General features: G+C 28.8%; 1 protein-coding gene across 3 annotated transcripts; it reads right to left on the bottom strand.

Moving 5' to 3' along the window:
- Nucleotides 1–5304: 5304 nt before the first annotated feature.
- LOC118448584 (uncharacterized) lies at nt 5305–11024 on the bottom strand. 3 transcript variants are annotated; one of them, XM_035882028.2, is made up of 5 exons: nt 10751–11001; nt 10104–10439; nt 9032–9955; nt 6346–8505; nt 5305–5933 (listed from the first exon to the last, which is right to left on the bottom strand). In XM_035882028.2, the coding sequence occupies exons 1-5, from the start codon at nt 10815–10817 to the stop codon at nt 5707–5709; spliced, it is 3714 nt and encodes a 1237-aa protein (XP_035737921.2). In that variant the 5' UTR covers nt 10818–11001; the 3' UTR covers nt 5305–5706. The 3 variants fall into 3 exon arrangements, with proteins under 3 accessions (XP_035737921.2, XP_035737931.2, XP_035737925.2); XM_035882032.2 differs by having other exon boundaries at nt 5927–6064; nt 10751–11024; XM_035882038.2 differs by lacking the exon at nt 9032–9955 and having other exon boundaries at nt 10751–10987.
- Between the last annotated feature and the right edge of the window lie 9031 nt (nt 11025–20055).

The raw sequence follows: 20055 nt of genomic DNA, 5'->3' as shown, positions 1-20055 counted from the left end.
GTAATAATGATGATCATAATGACCTTGATAAGATTAATAAGAAAAAATAAGTTATTATATAATCTATACATATATATATATATACATATTTTTACAAATTTTTGCGAGAGAATGATATGTTAAATATGATATTTTAAACGTTATCTTGGTACAATATCTTTTTTATCGTAAAAAGAAGCTAAATTGAAAGATACATTTTAAATAAATATAAACGAATGACGATTCAATCCGAAATTTTAATTTTAAAAGATCCGAAATTTTTATTTTAAAAGTATTTTAATTTCTAATACAATTTTTTTCAAATTACTAACTCTTCCTTTAAATTTTCTGATCTCGAGGGAAAAAAAACAAAAAGAAACGAAAGAAAAAAAGAAAAATAAACGAGAGCTAAGCAATAATTCGTTCCAAAGTAACTTTGGGTCATATTAAAGACCGACATCTTTAAATGTCCTCCAGAGCGTTGTTTAAAAAGCATGTTGGAAAGAGTAGCTGGTAGTAGTACGGGCACGAAAGAGAGAATGTGTAGGTGCGATTTTAAAACGAAAAACCGGTGGTGCATCCTTGCATAACTGGCTTGAATCGTAAGATCGAGTGCGAGTACCGTGACCGAACACACGGTCTGGATCTCTTTAAAACGAGTTAATCCGTATATGCGTCTGGCCGTCTGCTGATGTTGCTGCTGTCGCTGCTGTTGCTTCTACTCTTGTTAGACCGCCTGAGAACCAAGAAGATTCATTTTCCCTTTGTCCATTCTTTTTCACACGTACCCAAAAGGATTTCGCCTCAATGGTACAATGCCAACGTGCATTTACGACTCTCTCTTTTTTTCTCTGTCTGTCTTTCTTTCTCTCTCTCTCTCTCTCTCTCTCTCTCTCTTTCTCTCTCTCTCTTTATCTGTCTGTCTGTCTGTCTGTTTCTCTCTTTCTCTTTTTCCCTTTTTCTTTTTTCTTTCTTTCTTTCTTTCACATCTCCTTGTTTCTTCCTGCATATAAATAAACAACGAGAGAACGTCATATATATCTATATTTCTATGTTCTCGAACTCGACCAACTGGAGGACCAACAAAAAGATATATATATATATATTATTAATAGTATACCAAGAGAGAAGACTTTTTTTACAATACTTTATGAATTAGAATATTTTGTCTAAGAGATAAATGAAATTGTTGATTGATTCAAAAATTAGACAAATTATTATTGGCACGAGAGATTTGGATTTTTATCATTACATCATTTTTATGATTACAATTTTTTGCATTTAGAATTCTTTCTTTTTTCCATTCTTTTTTCTTACCTCTTCTGCCTCTCTTTCGGTATATAAATAAATAATGAAATAATGAAACGTATTTCTATAGTTCCATGTTTCTTCGAACTCGTTAATCAATTTTAGGATCAGCAAACAAAAATATATATATTAATGTACGAAGAGACCTTTTTAGAATACTTAAGATGAATTAGAATAAATTATTTAGAATATTGTCTTAGGGATAAATGAAATTGTAGATTAATTAAAGAATTAAGCAAATAATTGTTGGTATAAGAGAATTAGAATTATTATCATTACATCATTTTTATGATTACGATCTGTTGCAACACTTTTTCCTTTTTTTTTATTTACTTCACCTATTCTGATCTCTTTTTCTATATAAATAAACAATGAGAGAACGATACATAGTTATGTCTATATTTCTATGTTCTTGAACTCGACCAACTAAAGAATCAACAAAAAGATATATATGTGTGTGTGTATAAGATATTTTTTGAAAACTTACCTGGTAGATACGAATTAACAAGTACAATCACATAATTTTGTTAACACGAACTTTATTAACAATTATTATTAATTATTATTAGGATGTAACAACTTGGAAACTATAACTATTTTTTAGAACTCTGGCCTACTTAAGGCGTTTCTCGCTATTCTTTTCATTATTCTTATTGATTAACTCAAAATCTGGTCCAGTCAGGAGGATACGCAATTTTCTTAAAGCTCTTTACTCGCTAACTCTCCTTCTTTAACTAACTTCTTTTTTTTTCATAAACAAACGTCCCTCTCAAAAGATAAATTATACTCTACTCTCTTTGACTACCGATCGACCTACCTCATACAAACACATGACTAATTAATTCTAGAATCTTCCATCGGCATATCTCACACTCACACACACATACACATACATAACTAACTAATTCTGGAACCTTCCATCTCTTCGTTCAACTGTCGATCGGCATATCTCACATACGCACACATACATGACTCTGGAATCACATGAGCTCTGGACCTTTTATCTCACATATATATATACAGAGAAGGCTTTTTAGAGCTTCTTTGAATTAGAGGACTGTTTTACAAATATATGAAATTGTTGTTTGATTCGAAACGGGTTTATATTAGCTTTTTAGTTTTTTTATGCCCTCGAATTCAACTAGAGAATCAACAAAAATATATATACCCACACATACATATATTATCGGTATATGGAAACAGAATGCTTTTTTTTAGATTTTTTTTAGAATTAAGAGACTGTTTCACAGATAAATGAAATTATTGATTGATTCGAAATGACACGGATTTAAACCTGTATTTTTATATCCTCGAACTCGACCGCTCGACCAGTTAAAGGATTAACAAAAAGATATATCTATATATATACATATATTATTGGTATAGAGAGAGAGAATATAAAGAGAATGCTTTTTTAAGGTTTTTTCTTAGAAGCAGAAGATTGTTTTATAGATAAATGAAATTTTTAATTGATTCGGAACGATACGGATTTTTATCTTTATTTTTATGTCCTCGAATTATGTTAATTAGAGGATCAATCAAAAAAGAATATATATATATAATATTATATATATAAAACTCGTTCTCTTTCTCTTTCTTTTCATCTTTTCCTTTCATTCATTTATCTCTGCTATCATCTTTCTGAATATAAGTAAACAATAAAAGAACGACATGTATATATACATTTCTGTCATTTAACTCGACCAAATGGAGACATAATATAAAAGATATATATTATTGGTAGTATACCAAGAGAAAAGACTTTCTTTTAGCATACTTTGTGAATGAGAATATTGTCGTAGAGATAAATGAAGTTGTTCATTGATTTGAAAATTAAACAGATAATTACTGGTATAGAAGAATTACAATTATTTTCGTCCTATTATTTTTATCATTATAATATTGTATTAGATAATTAGATAAACACGTTGACTAATTTAATAATTAAATAAAAAGATCAAAATTATTGATTAGAAAATCAGACAAATAATTGTATGAAATAATTATGATTGTTTTCGTTACATCACTTTTATGATTACAATCTTTTGCAATTATGATTCTTTCTCTCCCTCTCTCTCTCTCTCTCTCTCTCTCTCTCTCTCTCTCTCTCTCTTTCTACATTTTTTTTCCTTTCGTTCTTTCATCTCTTCTAATCTCTTTCTGCGTAAAAATAAACAACGAGATAATAACACTTGTATCTGTATTTTTATGTTATTGAGAACCAATAAAAAAATTCATATTATTGATATAGAGAGAATATTTTCTTTTAGCATACTTTTTGAATGTGAATATTGTCATAGAGGTAAATGAAATTGTTCATTGATTCCAACATCAAACAGATAATTATTGATATAAAAGAATCAAGATAGTTTTCGTTCCATTGTTTTTATAATTACAATTTTGTATTAGGTAATTAAATAAACACGTTGACTAATTTGTTAATTGAATAAAAAGATCGAGATTACTGGATTACTCTAATGTCTCGTTAGAATATTATTATTACTATTATTACTTATATTCGATTGTAAAGAAAACGTGAATCAAGATAGATAAATCATTCTAATGTGTTATTAGAATACTATTGAAGATGATTAGAATCTTGTTTTCTAGATCGGACGGATAATAAATAAAATGAATTATATATAGTATAATTTTAACGAAAGACTAATACAAATCATGATTATTTACGTGAAAACAAATCTCTATGATAATTATTTTATAATTATAATTATATGTTTATATATCTATATATCAATATAAATACATAAATGTTTACTAATATCGAAGAATTTGAAAATTTTTTATAGAGCTATTTAAATAAATTTAATAACTCACAAGTTCATATAATATGGTATATCAAATATATAAAACATATACATGCATATGTGCGTAAATCTTTTGCAAAACCAAATATTATTTCTATCGGTTATCTAATCTTATTATAATCATAGATTCTAATACTTATCGTTTTAGAAATAAAGAATAGAAAAGATCAATTTTAAAGAAATAATCAAGCGAAGAATTTTTTTTTTAATGACAATCCGAGTGTATCGAATGTATCGTAAATTTTATTTCAAATTTTTAGTGCTTACAAATAAGACGCGCAGTAAAATATTATGTAAGAGAGACGAGAATGAAAGAGTGTTTACGTCAAGTGCATACAAGATAAGAAGTTGATAATAGAGGAGAATTTCAAGGAAAATCCGAAACGAATAATGTTTGATGTTAAAGTAATTCTTGGTAATTATATATGAATTACAAAAAAAAAAAGAAAAAAAATCGCACAATAATCCTTAGGACAAATTGAACGTTGATTACAGTTGTTTTATCTTCCATATATATATATATATAGTTGTTTTATCTTCCATATATATATATATATATATATATATATATATATATATACATATATTTATATATCTTTCTCATCCTAATCTCATAATATTCATAGTTAAAAAACAAATCACAATTAAATTTCTGACATGTTACACTGAAAATCACGTAGGTACGTAAATGAGTGCGTGTATACGTTTCATAAAAGATTAATAACAAATGAATATAAAAATACTGTATTTTTCTTTTTTCTAGTTCTTTTTTTTCTAAACACTCCATTCTAAATAATTTTATGTGAATCCTATGATTTTGAGGGAATAACATAAAATATAAGAAATAATTTTCGTTTTATCAATGTGTTATGGTCACTTCTAAATCAAAATAATTTATCTAAGCGAGGATATATATCTAATTTAATATTAGATATTAAAGATTAACAATATCGACAAATAGCTCGAGGGAGACACAGAAATGAACAATACAATTATAGTTCACAATGACATGCCTGGTTACACGTATTACAAACTACTATACTGGTTTTGTACAAAGTTTAATTCTAACGTGATCAAATGGTTCCTATTATCTTCGATTCGACATTATCAACAATTAGTCACGTGTTTTATCGGAAGTTAAGCAGATATTGTATAATCCGAGTATTATATCATATTACTCGATTCCTATATCCATTAAAAAGTATGGACCTACCAAACACGATCTTTTTTTTGCAATATCTTCGAATGAAAAATGAAAACAAATTATAAAAAAAAATTTTACTCGGCACATCTTATATATTGTTTACAATTGGAAATAATGTGACATAATTCAATATAAAAAAAAAAAAGTAATAAAAAAGCACAAAAATCGAATAAAGGTATTTACAAAAAACAATTGTATTACAACATTAATGGCAAAAGTTACTCGCAGAATTATAAAAATTGCTAGAATACCAAAAAAAAAAAAAGAAGAAACAAAACAAAGAAAAAGAAGTTGAATCGTGCAATTAATAACTTCGGTCACTTTGCGAAAATGAACCATATAGGAATCGTTTTATCGAATGCCTGATAAATCGTCGTTGGAATGTTGAGGTCAGTCCACGAATACGAGCATGTCACTGGTATCAGCAGTAGCAGATGCATGACTCGATGCCGATGATTTCGAACCGAATCCTGTAGCACTACTGGATGCCTCAGCATTGGCTTTAGCATTGGCCGATCCACCGGCACTCGAAAATGCACTTGATTTTGCATTTGAAGTTGCATGGGACGATCCACCAGCACTAGCAGAAGAGTTAGCATCGGAATAAGCGCTTGATCCTGTTGAAGGGAACAGATGAATCATTTAATTACGATAAGACCCGTAGATACAGCTTCGACGAAAGCAGTAGACGATGATTTGGTCAGGTCGTCTGACACGGAATGACGGTCGATTCTCGTAAGCTCGGCCGCTGAATGAATGAAATGAAGTTATTGTTAGTTTGTTACCGTTAGGACGAATTAAACAAAGAAAGAAATAAAGAAAATAAGAGAGAAAGAGAGAAAGAGAGAAAGAGAGGGAAAGAGAGAGAGAGAGAGAGAGAGAGAGAGAGAGAGAGAGAGAGAGAGAGAGAGAGAGTTAAAGTTTTGATCAAAAGTGTTAAAGAAATCTATATTCTAGAGTAACTTTAATTTTCAATCGAGAATTTATTTATTATTGTTTAGTAGAAATTAGAGAAAAATCATAAAATACCTGATCCTCCACCGTATCCTTTATTTCCATAACCTCCTAATATGCTTGGCCCACCATATCCTGATCCTCTTGAACCACCTGAACTTCCAGCATTGGCACTAGCACCGGCATTGGCAACAGCGTTTGATCCAGAAGAACCGTATCCTCCACCTAAACTTCCTGAACCTCCATGACTTCCACCGTAGCCGCTTGAACCACCTTGTCCATCAAATCCTCCGAAGCCTGATCCAGATCCCTTTATGTTGCCACTTCCATAACCACCAAATCCACCGGAAGAGCCAGAATTTGCATTGGCATTAGCACTGGCACTCGATCCGGCAGTACCACCACCAAATCCAGAGCCTCCAGATCCAGCGTTTCCACCAAAAGCACCTCCACCATTACTTCCACCGAATCCTCCACTTCCAGATCCAGAACTTCCTCCTAAAACACCTCCACCAGTACTTCCACCGAATCCTGATCCTCCAGATCCAGAACTTCCTCCTAAAGCACCTCCGCCAATACTTCCACCGAATCCTCCACTTCCAGATCCAGAACTTCCTCCTAAAGCACCTCCACCAGTACTACCACCGAATCCTCCACTTCCAGATCCTGAACTTCCTCCTAAAGCACCTCCGCCAATACTTCCACCGAATCCTCCACTTCCAGATCCAGAACTTCCTCCTAAAGCACCTCCACCAGTACTTCCACCGAATCCTCCACTTCCAGATCCTGAACTTCCTCCTAAAGCACCTCCGCCAATACTTCCACCGAATCCTCCACTTCCAGATCCAGAACTTCCTCCTAAAGCACCTCCACCAGTATTTCCACCGAATCCTCCATTTCCAGATCCTGAACTTCCTCCTAAAGCACCTCCGCCAATACTTCCACCGAATCCTCCACTTCCAGATCCAGAACTACCTGATGAACCACCGCCATATCCTCCGCCATATCCACCTTGTCCATTGTAACCACCTGTTCCAGATCCAGAACTTCCAGCATTAGCCGATGAAATAGCATTTGCATTGGATCCTGCCGACCCACTACCGCTTCCATAACCACCTAAGTTTCCTGAACCAGATCCTCCAAGACCCAAAATAGGACTTCCTTTAAGTGGTACGTTACTCTGCCCACCATAACTACCTGTTCCAGATCCAGAACTTCCAGCATTAGCCGATGAAATAGCATTTGCATTGGACCCTGCCGAGCCACTACCGCTTCCATAACCACCCAAGTTTCCAGAACCAGATCCTCCAAGACCGAAAATAGGACTTCCTTTAAGTGGTACGTTACTCTGCCCACCATAACCACCTGATCCAGATCCAGATCCAGAACTTCCAGCATTAGCCGATGAAATAGCATTTGCATTGGATCCGGCAGAGCCGCTACCACTTCCATAGTTTCCACCCAAGAATCCTGATTCTCCGGTACTTGGATATTTAGGCTGACCACCATAATTAGGTCCATTTAAAATGATTGGGGCACCTTTGGTAGGTTGATTTTGTGTACCAGCATAACTTCCAGTATTAGCATTCGCTGAACTTCCTGCTTGGCTTCCACCATAATATCCAGAATTTGTTTCTTTTGGTAGAGTCGTTGGTATACCTTTAGGTTTGTTTTGATCAATTATTACTATCGAAGGACCGTTGTTACATCCAGAACCACCACAACTTGGTTTTGATGGAATTTGGGTAGGTATTCCTTGAGCATGTCCTTGATAATGTCCTGTCCCTGTTTGAAGATTGCTAGATCCACCAAGACTGCCATATCCACCAAGATTACTTGATCCACCAGTTAAGAAAGGATTCTGTGCTCCAATTTGTCCTTGACCGTGTCCCTGAGCATTAGCATTAGCATTTGCATTTGCATTTGCATTTGCATTTGCATTTGCATTTGCATTTGCATTTGCTCCAGCACTTCCAGATCCAGTAAGGAAAGGATTGTTTGCTCCGATATTACCAAGATATTCACCTCCACCATTATATCCAAGTGATCCAGACTGACCAGCAGCATTGGCATTAGCATTAGCATTTGCATTGGCATTAGCTGCGGCATTGGCATTACTAGTTGATCCACCATTTAGGAAAGGATTTCCTCTTCTATGACCTGTTCCAGAACCATAATTTCCATTATATTGCCCGGATCCGCCTGAATTTGCACCATAATTGCCATGATATCCACCTGAAAAAAATAAAAAATTGTTAATATTTTTTATGGTAGACATACATTCATATCTTTACAAAGAACAACAATCAGACATAATTAAGCATGAACGAACAAAAATGCATAACATAAACCTAGTAAGTAAATCAGATGCATAGTATGTAAATGGTAAATAAAATGGAAGAGTATTTTGTCATATTTCTGTTTAGTTATAACGGTTACAAGGCCACAATTTTCAAGCGGAAGTTTTCTGCATTTTAGTGGAGTATGCAGATTCGTCCACTTCAGGACGAATTAAATACATGAGATATTTCACAAATTGTCAGATCTCCTTATGGAAAGTTAGCAAGAAAGAAACAGCAATACATATAAATTTTTCTTGCAGTATGTTTGAGGTTCATCCCAATTAACATTTTAACCCTTTTTGAATACATATATATACAGATATGTATATATGTACATACATGTTATATATATATATATATACATATACATATCAATGAAGAAGAACAAGACATCTTTCAAACTCGATAACGAAGCTCACCTTGAGCTTGAGTCGGAATGCTGTCACCATCGATAACGAAGATTTCAATAGGTTGTTGCTTTGGTCTATGTGGATGATGATAATGAGGTCGATGTTGAGGATAGACACCAGGTCTGCTTATTGGTTGTTGTTGCGGACCTTCGACGATAACCACTGGCAGTGTTGCTGAATTATATAACTCAGGAACACTATGAATAATCGGTCTTGGTTGTTGATGTATTGGGTTTGGTGGAGGTCGAGTTATTATTACAGGTCTTTGTTGGACAGGCTGTGGTCGTTGAATATTTTGCGGAACGTTTATAGGAATGGATTCGATTACTGGTACTATATATCCACGATCAATCTTATTAGCATTAGCATTAGCATTTGCATTTGCACTGGCACTGGAATGAGGATTTGAATTTTGTATAGGTTGCCGAATTATCGGGTTTGGTGGAGATTGATTTATTATTACAGGTTTCTGATGTAAGGTAGGTTGTGGTCGTTGAACCGTTTGTGGGATATTTATAGGAATTGATTCGGGTATGTTATATCCATACTCAGTCCTACCAGAATTAACATTAGCATTTGCATTTGCATTGGCACTAGAATATGCATTTGAATTTCCAGAAGTACTACCACTATTTCCTTGGTATTGAGGATAAGATGGACCATAATCAGCGACATAAGTTGGTCCCAAAGATGGGTTTGGTTTTGATGGAAGCAAAGTACCTCCATTGCTACCACTATATGCATCAGCATTTGCATTAGCATTTGACTGAGCATTACCAAAATTATATGAGGAACCATCGTAACCGCCGTATTGTCCATTCGAAGGAAAGATATTGTTCGAATAAGGTTCACTTGGTCTTAAATTATAGTTGCCAGTGATATCATTGTTATTTAAAGATCCATCGTTGTAAAGACTCGAAGAACCATCATAGCCTAATTTGGATAGAAGAATTATGGATAACGAAAATATTTTCTAACCGATCTTTCGATCTTTTTTGTTTTAACCAAAAAACGCAGACAAAATCTTTGATGATTATACTATAAGATGGTCAAATTTTACAAACGATTTTTTTTTTCTTACCTTGTGCACCACCATTGGCTGAAGCTCCAGCATTGGCGTTGGCGTTGGCATTGGCGTTGGCGTTGGCGTTGGCGTTAGCACTGGCACCATTATAACTATAACTTTGAGCATTAGAATTTGCTTTGGCAGATGCAGAACCATCCCCATGGGCTGTTGCTGATGCCGAGGATGATGCCAAATTGGCGGACAGGCCTAATGGTCCAAGATTCAAATTGGTACCTAATGATTGAGCATTGCTATTGGCAGAAGCTTGACTCTTATCTCCTTTGCTAAATAGTCCAAGTGGATCCAAAAGACTTCCACTTGATAAACCTGATGTCAAATCACCAATTAAACCTAATCGAAGCAGAAAAAGAAATATACATATATTATGTAAAGATATTACTATATGTTATATGCCTAATAGAAAAAAATATATTTCGTATATACACGAAAAGTGATTTCAAATAAATTTTCTTTCATAATAACGAAAAAGTAAAAGTAAGTATTAAAAAAAAGTGTTAAAAAAGTTTTTATAATTTGATAGAAATCACGTTTGTAACTATCATCGTTGTAATAAAAAATTTGTAAGAATTCGTATTGAACAGTGATAGTTTAATGTAAAAATTAATTTTTTTTAAATATTATTGTTACAATTTACAACTCACCAGGTTTAGCAAAGGAATCTTGAATGAAAAGTAGTACCAACACTGGCACGAAACTGAACAATCTCATGGTGTTCTCACTTTGTGATTCGATTGGTTATCACTCGCGATATTTCTTTCGTTTCGTTTTGGTTCTTTTTTCTTCTTCTTTTTGGATTTCTTTTTTCTTCTATACGAACGAGAGTATCTCTATGGTCAGAGAGTCAAGAACGACTGAAGCTCTTGCACGAGACAACATCTTATATACGACAGACAAGTGGATTTTACGTCTGGCAATAATTGCCAATCGATCTCAATCGTGACTCGTTTTTCTTTCCGATATTTTTCGATGGATCGATACGATAGGCTATAACGTTGTTATAAACGAGAATTTTTAAATAACGAATAGCTCAATAACCATGTAATCCTAAATATTTTAATAAATTAAATTGTAAAAAAAGAATGAGAGATAATCTATACGATAGATCGGACAAAACTTTCACTGGTAGAAACTCATACGTAGACTCGACACTGTCAAGGTCCACTCACTTCAACGAAGCGTTTTACATTTTACAATCTTGGGGTATCCCTCTCCGTCGATGATTAGAAGAAACATTATCTCTGATTTTGATAAGCGGCATTTCCATATTATATTTTTTCTAAGTATCATTTTTTCGTGGGGATTTTTTTTTCATTTATTATAAAGTTCAATAATAATTTAATCGAAAGCAATGAGAAATTATTACTCGACAGAAATGGATGGTTCTCTTTGTTGTGACGATGTTTAGAAAAGTTTCTTTGGATGAAAAAATATATATATTTTTTATATATATATTATATATTACATATATATTTAATATATATATTATATATACATTATATATATACATTATTTTATATATATATATAAAATAATATATATATATAATATATATATATATAAATATAATATATATAATATATATATATATAATATAAATATAATATATATATATATATATAAATATATATATATATAAAATAATGTATATATAAAATAATATATATATATATATATATATATGTATATAAAAGGAAGAAATGAAGAAAAAATATCAAATGAACAAAGAAATGTATTCTTTGTTATTTGTTCATTTTTTCTTAATTTTCTTTTTTTCATTTAGATATGAAAAAATAAAAAGAAAAAGAAAATCAAATTTATATTACGTTTTATTATTTATTGTTTCATTTAAATCAGAAAAAATCTTGTGAAAAATAACATCAATTTTTATTTTATATCGATGATTCTATTATTAGCAAGTTAGTTAAATAATAAACGTAATTTCCAAAATTATAGGCCGAAATTCACACTTCGTTTGTAATTTAAATGAGTATATCCAATGTATGAAAAAAAGCAAATAAATGTAAGTATTTATGCAAACCTTCATTCAAGATTAATGCCGTTTTTTAATCGGTGACGATTCGAGACATAATAATTATAATATACAATTAAATGAAGTAATATACAGATTTATGAAGAAGATATTTTGTATTAATAAGTCACGGTAGAATACTAATTTCTACGTGATTGTACTTAACTTTGTTGTTTTTTCTTCTTCTATTCTTTTTTTATTTTACTATAGAATAAAAAATCTCGCCTTTTGTTTTTATCGCATCATAAGTTTTACATATATTTTTATAATTAATTCTATCATTATTTAATAATAACATTAACCATTTTAAAAATAACTATTAATCAATTCAATTATAATTATTATAAATTCATATTCAACGATAATTTTAACTTATAAAGTTAATAACTTATCTTTATTTTCTACGTTAATTTATAGCATTAACATTAAATACGATAATTATCTAAATTAATAAATAACGAAAAAAAAATAGAAACAAAAAAAATAGAATTAATCATAATTAAATGTAAATGAAAATAAGGTCAACGTGTGACATAACATTTAATAAATTGATCAATCAATCAATTAATTAATTAATTAATACAAAATTAGTACAAATTTGAACGATTAATCCTAAAATTATTTAACTCGCTTGTAAAAGTATAAAATATAAAATTTTATCAATGCGTGAATCGAATAGAGATTAAAATCTCAATTCATCTTGAAGAAGCGAACCTGTTTTTTTTTCGCGTGACAATTGCATCGAGGAACAAGTTAGATTGGTGCATCTTTTCTTTCTCAAACATTCAAACGAATATCCGGCTATCGCGAATATACCGACATACCAGTTACATTAACGTATATACATATGTACGTCCTTCGAATTTTAAATGACAGACAGACATATAACGTCACATAAAAGATAATGTCGTGGGAGATTCATTATTTGCGGATGAATCGATGTTAAAAGAAAATCAACTTTCGATATGTGTGTGTGTGTGTATGTATACATGCGTATTTTTAATCTTTTTTTTGTCAATATTATTTAAATATTACTTTAAACATTTTTCAAAAGATCTAGGATAGAAATAGAATACTAGAATATAGAGATAGAAACTATTAAAGAATTTTTCTATAAAACTTATTACTTTTTTCTTAAAAAATAAAAAAACAAAATATTCTCTTTGTTTTCTTTTTCTCTTTTTTTCTCTCTCTAATTTTCTCTTTCTCTTCGTCTCTCTCTCCCTCCCCCTCTCTCCCCCCTCTCTCTCTCTCTCTTTCTCTCACCTTTTTGCTGATATATAACGTAATTAATAGTTCATCGATTTTATTCAAAATGTTTATAACAACTATTTATTTAATGAAATTAGAAGATAAAAGAAAATAAAAGAGAAGACAGTACCAAACGAAAAATTGACAAATTATATGTATAATTTTCCAGAAAGAAAAAAAGAAGAAGAAATTATTACAAAGAAAGACAATAGGTGAAACTGTCGATTTATTAATTCGAAACAGAAATGCCTTCTTTGTCAGATCACAAGAGACAACTGAAGAGAGAAAATTAATCGAAACTCGAGTAGGGGTTCTCTTTTTTTTTATTATTATTATAATATATATATATATATATATATATATATATATATATATACGTATTGTTTATGTATTAACAAATTTAATATATAATTTATTAATCTATTATGAACTAATATTATTAATATTATTTTTATTTTTTTTTGTTTCATTAATACATTTTATTTATTTAATTTAATTTTATCATTTATATATTTCTCTCTCTCTCTCTCTTTCTCTCTCTCTTTTTCTCTTTCTCTATCTCTCTTACTTATATAAATATTAAAGTTAGGAATATATGTTTCTCAGTAATAGAATGTAATAGAAAACTTGTATGATTTATACTTTTATTTATTAATAAGACAATCTTAATGAATAATTACGGTTAGAATTCCAAAAAATGGTAAAAAAACAGAAGAAAAGTAAATGAAGGAATTATTTTCTGGTAAGTCTCCTAGAAATACTATCGCTAAATCTATATTTTGGCATAATTAACATTAAAAATAGATACACGAAATAATGTCATCGTTATGAATTATTATATGAAAGAAGTGAGAATAAATATAATCTAAAAATGGTGGTCTTGTAAAAAAAAATAATGTACCTTTAAAAATCGACTAATAACAATTTTGCGATCGGTATAACAGACGCAGTTATATCTCGAGTTCTCGATTCTCGCTTACGAAACCTAAATCGTTCCGGTTCTTCAAGGTCAGGTTCAATGACTGCTCTCAGTATCGAGCTTCTCTAGCACGAATGAGCGTTGAACGTGCTCTTCCACGAAAATGGATACTAGGAAGATTAAGAAAAGGTTAGTATATTAAATTAACTGTAAATATTGTAGATGTTATAAGATTTTCTAGGAAAATTGATTTTTATTAAATTACAAAAAATATATAGAAAATAAAATATATAGAACATAAAATAGAATGTTATATTAGAATTTTATTAAAGTATAATATAAAAACAAATAAATAAATAAATATATATAACGCATTTATAAAAAATACTTAAACATTCATAAGAAAAATTACATAATAAATATTATAATAAATATTACCATATAAAAGAATTATACAATAATAAAACTATATTTATATTTACTATAGCAATTGTAATATTACAAAAAAGAAAATGTAAATAAACACAGAAACATAATAGGAAATATTATATAAGATCTAGATAATAGATACATATATACATACATACATGTATATACATATTTATATATATATATACATACATACATGTATATACATATATATATATATATATATATATGTATAGAAAGAGAAAGAGAGAAAGAGAATACGTAGAAGCACATAATCTGTATATATTATAGAACCGGATATATAAATGAAACAAAAGAAATACTAAACGAATGATTAATAAAATAAGAACGACAAGAACAAAGAGAGCATAATCTCGCAACTATTCATCGATATATCGATATATTGGTATTATTATCGATAATTTATGAATGATGTTAATGAGTTATTTTTAAAATGTATACCCACGAAGCTAGATGTCAGACGTTAAACTAATAATAAACTGAAAAAGGTTTCTTCCCACCACTCTGATTATTACTCTCAACGACTTTCTAAACGTAATGATCGAACGTAATATAAGATCTCCGGTAAGCAACTATGATTATTCAGGAGCCGTCAATGAAATCGGAAATCCCAATGAGAGAATAAAATTCAATAAAGATCAATGTTTTTATCTTTTATAACTGCGATGATCATACATTATTTATTTCGTTGTTTTTTTCTTTAGGCTTATGTTTTTTCTGTTTTGTTTTTTCTAAAATCACCATTTTGTAATTTATTTTCAATCTTACTTGAACATTTTCTCAATATTTCACTGATAAACTCGTATGTAGGTATCTTTTAAAAATATTCTAATAATCGTTGAATTTTGTTTATATCTTTCTGGATTTAAATCAAATCACTAAACGATTTTCATTGGTGAATAATGAAATGTGGATCAGTGAAAAAATCCAATATAAAATCGAAACATTGAAAACATGCGTGTATGCAATGCAAATTTGACATGAATTGTATATCTATGGTTTTATGAATTTTTACAGCGCAAATTTAATTTTTATTAAAAAAAAAAGTTCATTTTTGTGAAAAGTGTCAAAATAAAATTTTTTTTTGAGTAATTAATATAATCATTTAAAATGCTATGTATGTATATGCTTAAATGTTATAAAGCTTTTTAATTTTAACGAAACAAAATAAACATAACTTGGTTTTTTTATTATGGAACAATTTCTAATCTATCCTTCATTGCCATCTAAGAAAAAAAAAATATCATCATCATAAATATTATTCAGGCACGTGATTACTTCGTAGATGTACTCTAAAAAATCAAAATTAAACTGCGAGATCATTGAATCATTTTATTTGTAGATTTATTTATAGACACGTGAATCTTCCATGAACTAACTTGTAGACATATTTCAAAATCATTGAACCATTTTATTCGTAGATACACTATAAATCACATCGAATTGATTTATTCATAGACACATGGATCTTCCACAAACTACTCTATAGATATTTTTCAAAATCATTGAATCGTTTTATTAATAAATGCATCATTCGTAGACATATTAGTCAATAAATCTTCAATTAACTATTTCGTAGATAAAGCGCAATATTATCATTTTAATTAAAAATGATACGATATATATAAAAATGACACATTTTCAATTAAACATTTTCAATTAAAAATAATATGAAAGAATGATTTTTAATTATTATTTATCGGATTAATAGATAACTCGTATTAACATTTAACGTTTCGTTAAATGATTAAAAAAAAAATTAAATGAGAAAAATTAAAAAAAAATTATGTGAGCTTGAAGATACGGAGATAAATAATAGAATAAATAACTCGTCAACTCGACAATAAGATCATGATTGAGATATCGTTACGAAATCGAAACGAAGCTGAGACATACCATAACGAGAAAGTCATGAAGGACCTTCAGCTCTTTTCGTCCTCGTCATCATGACTCATTCTCATTCTCGTGTCGAGCGAGAGTCCATGCACGTAGAAATTCGGTGTTGCCGAGGAAAACCCAACGGCTATATGTTACGTTATCGAAGGATCGATGGAAACGAAGATGCGGTCATTTCTACAATCATACACGTTCGTTCCGTCTCGCAAGAGTCACAAAGTGTGACTCCTCGCTTAAATACTCCTACACACTGCATACGTTTCTTAATATTACAATTATCGAAGAATGTCAAAAATGATCGAAAGAATTTTTTTTCTTTTTCTTGATTTTACGATTACTGATGTCATAACTGTAAAAAAAAAAAAAATTAAAAAAAAGCATATAACAAAACGATGAATTGTACTTTTTCAAATAGTAAATAAAACACGTTTATTATTAAAAAAAAAAAAACAATAAATAAATAAAAAATGTTATTACTGTTACTCTGAAGTCGCTTCTATAAAAAAGAAGAGAAAAGTAATAAGTTTGTGAGTAATTATACCAACACATGATTCTTTATATATAGCTATTTTGATTATGTAATACGTTTCAAAAAAAAAAAAAAAGAAAAAAGAAGAAAAGAAAAAAAAAGAAAATTTATTAATGGCCAGCACGTTTTTTGTTTGCTTTTTGTAAACCTTCCGTTATTTTATTTTATTTTATTTTTTTCTCTTTTCTTCGAATATACACGCGCGTCAGACACAACACACATATCGATATAGAGAGATGATGTATGAGAAAGAAGGGAAAGAGAAAGAGGCAAAATTCTCCTTTCTAAGTCCTCCAATTCTTCTCGCTCGTAAAACTATATAGTATACTGACATCATCTTACTGGAAATTCAGAATTTACTGGAAAGTATGAATTCATACGTGAATTTCCAATCAATTAGAATTCGATACATCGATTATATTATATTTGTCTTAACAACGTTTTTTTTATATAAACTTTATGAAACTTTTGTAACTTTTGTAATTAATATCGATATATTATATTACGAACGGTTAGAATTCGACAGATCAATTTATATATATATATTAATTGTCTTAACGTTTTTCAATTAACTTATATTTTGTATTATTTTTAAGAAATAATAATCATATGAAATCATTAGAGCAAATATTTCTAATATTTTCCTTTTTTTTCGGAAACATTATTTGCTCTGTAAAAACAGAATTTGACTGTTTTTTGAACATTTTCAATCGAGCAGCAACTTATAATAATTTCTTTTTTTTGCATATAAATCTTATGACATAACTTCTGTAGTTAATATTTATATTTTTTGATCGATTAGAATTCAATAGGTCAATGTATATATATATGCATATATGCGTATATATTAATCATTTTAATGTTTTTTAATTAACTTATATTTTATTTAATTTATAGGAAATAATAATCACAAAATCACTTAAAAAAGTATTTCTAATATTCTTTTTATTTACTTTTTCGTTACAGGATAAATATAATATTATTTATATTCTATTATAGATTATATTCTATTATATTCTATTATATATTATATTATATGATATAACTTAAAATTATTATTCGTATTTTCTGATAGATTAAAATTCAATTGATTCATTTATATATATGTATACATAAATCGATTACTCGATAATATATTTTATATATATATATATTAATTATATATATAATAATAATGTGATTTACATACATTAAATATATTAGTATATAAAAATTTGATTTATATATATTAAATATTTTTATGTATTAAAATACTAATATATATATGTATATAATAATTATATATTTTATATATATTAATTGTCTTAATTTTTTTTTGTTGACATATTTTTAAAAATTAATAATCATATAAGATCATTTGAACAAATATTCTTAATATTTTTCTATCTTTTCTTCTCAGGAACATTATCTATTCTCTAAAAATAGAATTTATCTATTTTCCGTATATTTGTAATCGTGGTGCCACGTATGACAACATTTTTTTATATAAATCTTATGAAGTAACTTCTGTAAATAATATTCGTGTTGTTTGGTCGATTAGAATTTGATAGAGCAATTCATATATATATATATATATATATATATATATATATATATATATATATATATATATATATATATAATATGAATATATATATTATTATATAAATATATAAATATATAAATATATAAATATATATAAATATTAAATATAAATATATAATTATATGTATATATATATATATATATATAAATATATATAAATTATCTTAACGTTTTTCTATCAATTTATATTTTGGAAAAAGAAATCCCACAAAATCATTAGAATAAATATTTCTAATACCATCCGATTTTTTTCGCAAACATTATTTATCCTATAAAAACAAAAATTGCTTGTTTTTTAATAAATTTTTAATCGAAGAACGACGTATAAGAATTTTTTTTTTATATATATAAATCTTATGACGCAAGTTCTTTAATTAATAGCCATGTTCAACCGGTCTGCCGTTTAAAAATTATACGTACTTCCTCTCTTATATCCAAAGAAAAATATTATTCTCGATATTTCATCAAATGTAATGATCATCATACACAATGGTCATTGGAGAATGCAATGAACTTCGATACGCTGAGATAACGCAATAAACGTGCGGGATCAAGGTCGGGACGAAGATTTTTTTTTTAATTTTATCTGTAATCTTCGTAATGAGTTAAGATTCATTTATTACTAACGTCTATGAACATCAAATCATTTTCAATAATACATTCGAAAGAATGATGTAAATGATGTGCAACTTTATTTTATATTTCAATTATTATTTTAAACCCCTGATAAAAAAAGAAAATTTATTTAGAAGATCTTATCGTATAGTATGAAAAAAACAAAAAAGAAAACAAAAAAAAATATCAAATCATTATCGATTGCAACAACTTTAATAAAAGTATTTGCAAAAGATATTTTTTTTCAGTAAGAGAATAAAATAAATAGCAGAACTAAAAATTCCACGTTACTAATTTATGTTTTGTTCATATAAAAAATTTTTTTCATCCGATTTGATTACATACAGACATTGTAATTCTAAAAAAATCTGCAACGCGTCAATTTCCGGCACGAAAATCCAAAGCAACATCCTATCTTCTCGTAAAAACATAAAATTATTAAAATTTCAGTACTATCATGTGTAAAATGATAGTTGACGGTCATCGACAAATTTTTCTTTCTATTTCAATTTTTAATATCTTGTCAATAAGTTTAAAAATCTAAATTTTAGACAAAAAATTGATACTTCTTTTTTCATGGCCTAAATTTTTTGTTTTTCACGAATTAAAAAATTTGAGCCGATGTCACTTAGCTGTAACATTATTTTCCAAGACAATATTAGAATTTGAATAA

The sequence above is a fragment of the Vespa mandarinia genome, chromosome 13 (genome assembly GCF_050613455.1).
Source record: "Vespa mandarinia isolate Hongniang chromosome 13, ASM5061345v1, whole genome shotgun sequence".
Classification (NCBI taxonomy): Eukaryota; Metazoa; Arthropoda; class Insecta; order Hymenoptera; family Vespidae; genus Vespa; species Vespa mandarinia.
This window is presented reverse-complemented; position numbering and strand designations above follow the sequence as displayed.

Excerpts from the sequence above, each read along its gene's own strand:
- LOC118448584 (XM_035882028.2), bottom strand. The coding sequence starts at position 10,817 with ATGAGATTGTTCAGTTTCGTGCCAGTGTTGGTACTACTTTTCATTCAA. Across the intron at positions 10,440-10,750 it reads AGATTCCTTTGCTAAACCTG|GTTTAATTGGTGATTTGACA; the intron begins GTGAGTTGTAAA and ends TGCTTCGATTAG. Across the intron at positions 8,506-9,031 it reads CATTCCGACTCAAGCTCAAG|GTGGATATCATGGCAATTAT; the intron begins GTGAGCTTCGTT and ends TATTTTTTTCAG.